Source organism: Cibotium barometz, chromosome 31, assembly GCF_041138505.1.
Source record: "Cibotium barometz isolate CiBa-2024 chromosome 31, ASM4113850v1, whole genome shotgun sequence".
NCBI classification, from domain to species: domain Eukaryota; kingdom Viridiplantae; phylum Streptophyta; class Polypodiopsida; order Cyatheales; family Cibotiaceae; genus Cibotium; species Cibotium barometz.
The window spans coordinates 45,195,139-45,201,966 of record NC_141076.1 but is presented as its reverse complement, the minus strand read 5'-3'; the positions used below and the strand labels follow the sequence as shown (position 1 = coordinate 45,201,966).

General features: G+C 36.8%; 1 protein-coding gene across 1 annotated transcript; it reads left to right on the top strand.

The window, feature by feature from the left end:
* The first annotated feature begins 3,405 nt into the window (after window positions 1-3,405).
* LOC147620919 (WRKY transcription factor 6-like) lies at window positions 3,406-6,591 on the top strand. Its single transcript, XM_086825192.1, has 5 exons — window positions 3,406-3,755; window positions 4,015-4,164; window positions 4,257-4,535; window positions 4,696-4,809; window positions 5,652-6,591. The coding sequence occupies exons 1-5, from the start codon at window positions 3,492-3,494 to the stop codon at window positions 6,354-6,356; spliced, it is 1,512 nt and encodes a 503-aa protein (XP_086681318.1). The 5' UTR covers window positions 3,406-3,491; the 3' UTR covers window positions 6,357-6,591.
* Window positions 6,592-6,828: the final 237 nt, after the last annotated feature.

Below are 6,828 nucleotides of genomic sequence, written 5' to 3'. Positions count from 1 at the left end.
AATGGAGAAAAACTGCTTTGCTCATGCAATAATAAACAGTAACGAAGGGGGATTCTGTCTGTGCATTATGAGAAATTGGTATTTATACGATTAGCCCTTATTCACACTTGGGCGCCCAAACTTTAAAAAGAAATGAACTAAATGATTACAAAGCCACTTAGGCTTGAGCATTGCGAGCTGTTCTTATAATTGCAACTTTATAGTGTTGTTTCATGACACTTATTATGCTATCTCTCATGTGTAGTGGAGAGATTCTTAGTTAACCACAAAATGGGGTTAACAGCAAGTACATAGAAAGATATATCCTATATATGAACACACATCGGGATAAGAAAATTGATGAAAATCCAAGACAATTAAAGAACTTTATAGTTAATCATGGCAAGTACATAGAAAGCTTTGCGAACAAGATACTACAATGAACCGTCACATGGTTGCATTGAAAGATTTGTAAAGAGAAAATTCAAGGAGTGGTTTGTAAATTTATCACATTTTTATATATAAGTCAAAAGGATTTATTTAAACTTTTACATTACTTATCAAAAAAGATAAAAAATCTTTAGAATGACATGAAAAACATGAATGAAACAATAACCTATATTTATTACTGGTTAATCATTTTGCTAACTTGTAAGTAACCAAGTGCACCATAGAGTAGCCACACCACAGGGCCTATCCTTTTAGGACTATGCCAAAAGAGTTTCTAGTTTAAGACATAATGCCTAAAAATGCATTGATAGTGATACATACCAAGCATGAGAGTATTGAAGGAAGCTCTAAACTCTTTCTAAAGTGCTTTCAAGAGTGTTGGGCCTTTCTCTAACTACTATCACTTTTTCCAAGAATTTGAAAGCTTCTACAATAGAAGCCACAGAGATTAATCACTTCACATGTTTTATAATTCTAAATCCCATCAAACACCTCCTAATGAGGGTATGTATTTTTCTTGCGGGCATGGTGCAATACCAAAAATAAGTAGCATATTACAAAGTGCTACAACAAGATCAATTAAAAAAAGATCATGCACATGCATTTTACAAAATGTAAATAAAGACACACTATATTTTAATCTCATCAATAAAGATTAATATTAATAGTTCAAAATGCATGTCAATGGAAGAAATGACGAGATTTGTTCATGATGAGACTTTGCACAATCCTTCATTGTCAATGCAAAGATAGGGTTGGAAACTTAATAGCTAGAAGTCTTCAACCTTCATTCTAGCTAGAAGTCTTCAATTATAGATATTGACACAAAGGCACATCATGAAAATATTCAAATTTAAGGACTCTATATAGTCAATCATATCAGTTACAAATATTTGGAAATAAGAATTTATGGTGTAATCATGTGGGTTGCATTGAAAGCTTTATAAAAAAGTTGTCAAGGCCGAGTTGTTTGAAAATCTATCACAATTTATTTTTATACACATCAAAAGGAGTTATTTAAAACTTCATGTTACTCAAGAAAGACATGCAAGATCTAGAATAACATGGAAAACATCAATTAAACAATTATTATATGCTCACTTATTTCAACAAAGTATCCAAATGGTCAAGCACTTTCTTGACTTTGTAAGCAATGTTTACACATGAGCAATATAGAGCCATCACCCATCATTTAGGAGTGCACCAAAGTCTTTAACTTTATAGATCCACTTGTTGCTCAAATAAAGGAGAAACTTATCGAAATGTGTAAGGAGTTAGGTGGTCACATGTTTTCCCCCTTTCAAAGTCACTATCATATTGTGGACTTCTTAGGGATGTAATATACTAAGGATGTATACAAATGACTATCTTCTGCATGGGAAGCTTTTAAACCTAGATGAATAAGCTAACAAACATTTAAAAAGGTCATTATAATGAGGTCAATTTCTATAAAATACATCTCCATTTAACTACAAAATTACTTATGAGTGAGAACTTGAGTATCTCTATTTTTTTGCAAAATTACTTAGAGGTCGTTTCCATAAAATACATCTCTATTTTTCAGCAAATAGAGGCTAGGTAAGCATACTTATGAGCAAGAACTTAAACATTAACAGACTTTTCACCATAGCATGTGGAATTTGTTAATCAAGCTAGGTTCACAAACAAGGAGGCCAAAATCTTGTGAGTTCGTCCCAAAAAGGTGTGTGCAAACTTAAAACACTCAACCTTAAAAAGGTATGTGTTTATCAAACCTATTACCCTATTTACAATGTGCACAGACACCCCTCGTATTGCCCACCTACAAGTGGAAGCATTTTTGTTTTAAAAAAATTGATTTCATAATTATTGTTGAAAAAGAAACTTCTTGTCAAATGGATTAAATAAATAAAATCTATTATAATAACTAGATTCTACTATTGCAAAATAGCCAAGTAATGTACCCAACAAAAATGTATTCCTTGAGGTCAACTTTTAACCACAATGTTTTGTCATTTAGAATTTCATCGGTTTTCAAGCACTATGTTCACAAGGCTACCCAATGTCCTAATAACTTATAGACTCTCCTAAAGTTGAACATTGAGACCACATCCATGGGCTAAAAACATGCAACTCTCTCCTAACATGGCTACATTGTTCATTGCATGGTAGTGTAACTATTTTATTCTAACTTGTGATTATGCAACTCTCCTAATTGGGCTACATTGTTCATTGCATGGTAGTGTAACTATTTTATTCTAACTTGTGATTATGCAACTCTCCTAATTGGGCTACATTCATTCATTGCATTCTAGAATAACAATATCTCTTTTATTCTATTTTGTAATTAGGGGACTGACATACATAATTCCTATCCAATTGCCCTAGGGGGTCAACATCAACCTTAGGCGTCGACACTTTAATACTCTTTTTTTAGAAGCTTCAAGACACATATTGACAAGTTACAAAATAGACTTTGGGTGGACTTTCATTTTGATAATATGTGTCTTATATGACTTATATTTGGGCATGGAACTCTCATGCACACACTACATTATGTAACGTTCAATCAATGTATATGACCGGGAATGGAACAGCCAAGCATCACACATTGATCTAGCTAGGCCATGGCTATTCAGAGGATGTGCAAGCGTTCGCCCACCAGTGATCAGTTGCCATCACATTGGTGGCCTGCTGGTGTTGGGCATGTTGTTCAAAACACAAGCCATGTGATCAGAGGGAGGCCACCAACTCAAGAGTGGCCTATGTGAGAATAGCCTCTGAGTTACAATCCTCTCACCTAGTGTACGAAAGGTCAATCTAAGTCCCAAGTTCACTCAAAGTGCAAGTGAAGTTGCGAGCCTCGAGGGTGTGTAAAGTGCAAGTGCAAGTGTGTGTGCATGCATGGGTCCTTGCAGGGAATCTATGTGTTGGCACTCATATGAATGCATAAGGATTGCGTGGACAAGAAAATACTTATCACTTGACTACAAGATGACAGGTGTGAGAATTCACTTATTTGTCAATCACTTGCTTCTCTTTCCTTCTTGCGGTTTTCTTTTTGGTCGAAAAAGCTGTTTTGTATGGAGGACTCTCAAAGCCTCAAATTCACCGCCAAAAATGTAATTAATTCCTCCAAGGCTACACCAGAGTACCCTAATCAGAGACGATGCGCGAATCAGCATCCACCATTGCCTCTAATCACAAGAGATTATTTTAAAGACGATACATTTGCAGCTCCTTTAAATCATGAGAACTCGAAATCCAAAGCCAAATTCGATCTTAATACCATCGATCTCGAGAAATCAGATGATTGCAACGCGGTGAAGAGCGAGAACGAAATCTCCGTAAGTTAATTATAATTAACCCACTTTTAATATAACTGCGAGTACTGATCAATGGCTGTATTATATAACGACATATTTTTTATTTTGTTATTGAGATCGATTCCAGCTTTAAGGGGTGGGGTTTTACTTGTAATTCTGTTTAATTAGTTCTACTTATCATGTTTAAGTATCAAGGGTATGCAGCCGATCTTCTGTGGTTGTGGGTGATTAGCACAAGAAATTTTGTTTAACTGTGTGTGATTAACGGTGGCGTGCGCAGTTGTTCACAGCTGATCTCCGAGTCGAGCTCTGCAAACTCTACGGCGAGAATGCAAGATTAAAAACCATGCTCCAAGACCTTAATCAGGCGTACAATAGTCTGCACTCGCAATTATCAAGCGCCATGCAGCACACAATTCATGATCCAAAGGTAAAGTAATCAGTAAATCAAGTATCTTTATATGGTAAGATGCACGATTCTTTGATTAATTATTTTAACCTATGATCTAAAACCTATATTAGGTTAAGGTTCAAATGTCATCACGGGCTGAGGAAGACATCTTACCAGCAATTAAGCAAGCCGAGATACTTAATATTAGCCCCGAGGAGGCCAATTACCACCAGCTTAATGTTAACAATAATGAAATTAAGGATAATCCGGATGGATTAGCATTGTCTCATCATCAAAAAGGCCCAGATCCAATACCCTCAAAGCCAAAGAAGTTGCTAAAGGTGGTGGCTCACAATAACTTAGCTAGCAAAGCTCGGGTATCAGTGCGAGCACGGACAGATGAGACCATGGTAATTATTCAAACATTGATTAGCTTAAATATACACTCTCATTGATGCCCACGCTATATATCAAGTGATGATTAAGGAAGCTTAAGCATGGGTTAATTATGAGTTTAGGTCTGAAGAATGATTAATGATGGTTTTTTATGTTCTTGTTGTGGGAATACAGTTGAAGGATGGATGCCAATGGAGAAAATATGGGCAGAAGATGGCTAAGGGCAACCCATGCCCAAGAGCCTACTACCGATGCAACATGTCTCCTACTTGCCCTGTCCGCAAGCAGGTATCAATAAATACCCATTATCATGTTAATTAAGTAACTTGCTGTATGTGTGTATGTAAGTAAGCATGTGTATGTGTATATGTGTGTGCGTGTGCGTATGCATGTACATGTGCATGTGTGTATAGATATACATATGTGTGTGTGTGTGTGTGTGTGTGATTATGCTGCATCCATAGTGCCCAATATCGAACCAAAGAGTCGAGGAACAAGGAAAACTCTGATAGGGAATGTGAAGATCTGCCAAATAGCCAAAAGAATTTCCCAAATCTCTATCCCGCAAAGCGAAGATGCAAATAACCTGAAATTCTGTCCAAAAGCAACTTTGAGTGAGGACATAGCCATAGCAAGTGAGGACATAGCCATAGCAAGTGTGTGTGTGTGTATAGTGTTAGTGATACACATTATACATGCATATGTGTGTGTGTGTGAATGTGTGTATATGTGTACGTGTATGTGTGCGCACATACGTGTGTGTGTGTGTGCATGTGTATGTGTGCGCTCGTGCACGTGTGTACATAATATATACATAAATATGTATGACATGTATATATAGTTTAATGTGATCGACATGCCCAGGCACCTTGCTTGAAGCTCTATGAATCTATCATTCTTGTTGCCATGGGCTATGGTAAAAACCTTGGCACCTACATACATGATGATTCATTATCTTTCTCAAAAAAAAAAAGTTGCTCAATGCTATTTTGCACATAGAAGATCAGATTTCATGAGGCAATCTTGACTTGATAATTGAGAAAATACATAATTTCAGTTTTATAAAATACCAAAATTTGTGATTAATTTGTCATGAATGTGTATGGGGATGGATTAAATTACATTATCAGGTTCAGAGGTGTGCAGAGGACAAGTCTATACTAATCAACACATATGAAGGGGACCACAATCACCCTCTTCCTGGAGCTGCTGCAACAATGGCATGTGCCACATCAACAATGGCAAACATGTGGATGTGTGGCTCTACATCTAGCAACAACAATAATGTGAATATTTATAATGGTAGTGGTAACCATAGAAGCAATAATATATGTCCATCTTCTTTAAATATAATTACTGCTATACCTAATTCTCCTCTCCCGACCATCACCATAGACCTAACCAAGGATATGGGTCATGCTAGTAATATGTCTGATTTCTCCAAAATGATTAATTCACCCAAAACCCATTATCCATTGATTAATTCGCCCACAACCCATCACCCAAATAACACTACTTTTGATGTAAGCCAATTGCTCAGTAGCCACGCCTGCAATGCTCCACCACCCATGTCCAGTCTGCTTCCAGCTGCAACCCAACTAGCCGCCGCCTTAATCTCGCAATCTGGCCGTCTTGATACCAGATTAGAGGTCGATAATCAATCTTATGATCCAACCAACAGTGTGATTAGCAAGGTTGCAGCAACCCTGTCTGCTGATCCTGCCTTCACGGAAGCTCTAGCTGCATCTATTTGCACGTCCTTATTACAACCACCAGCACTCATGGAAACGTTCATCAGTAGTGGCAATGATGGCCACCTCAAAAATGAAAGATAATGTAAATGATAGTGGTACCAACGTCTTGTAAGGCCATTCCCAACTCTATTTAGAGTAGTTGTTAAGCCTCAAATGATCCTTACTCCTGTACATGTATATATTTGGAGGTCATGTCTCCTATAAATGTGTGCCACACTAATGCATCCTAAGCTTTTTGAATGTACTACGACCACACGTTTAGCATATGATCCTTTGTTAGAAACTCCATAACGTGATTGGTCTTTTGCTCAACTTATTAATTTTTACATGTTGGCTTATTGAATCTTGCCTAATAGGCAATTTGCATGTAATTACTTTCTAGTGTAATTTGCATGTAATTACTTTCTAGTGTAATAAGTGCATGTGAAGGGGTTATCACCATCCAACCATCAGGTATGTCTCGCATCCTCGTCATTTTGCTTTTCAAAAGATTGCATAGCACCAATGGGCAAGTAGATTATGGTGTTTCGTGGGAAAGTAATTAATTAATATG

Excerpts from the sequence above, each read along its gene's own strand:
- LOC147620919 (XM_086825192.1), top strand. The coding sequence starts at position 3,492 with ATGGAGGACTCTCAAAGCCTCAAATTCACCGCCAAAAATGTAATTAAT. Across the intron at positions 4,165-4,256 it reads ACACAATTCATGATCCAAAG|GTTAAGGTTCAAATGTCATC; the intron begins GTAAAGTAATCA and ends AACCTATATTAG. Across the intron at positions 4,810-5,651 it reads CTTGCCCTGTCCGCAAGCAG|GTTCAGAGGTGTGCAGAGGA; the intron begins GTATCAATAAAT and ends TTACATTATCAG.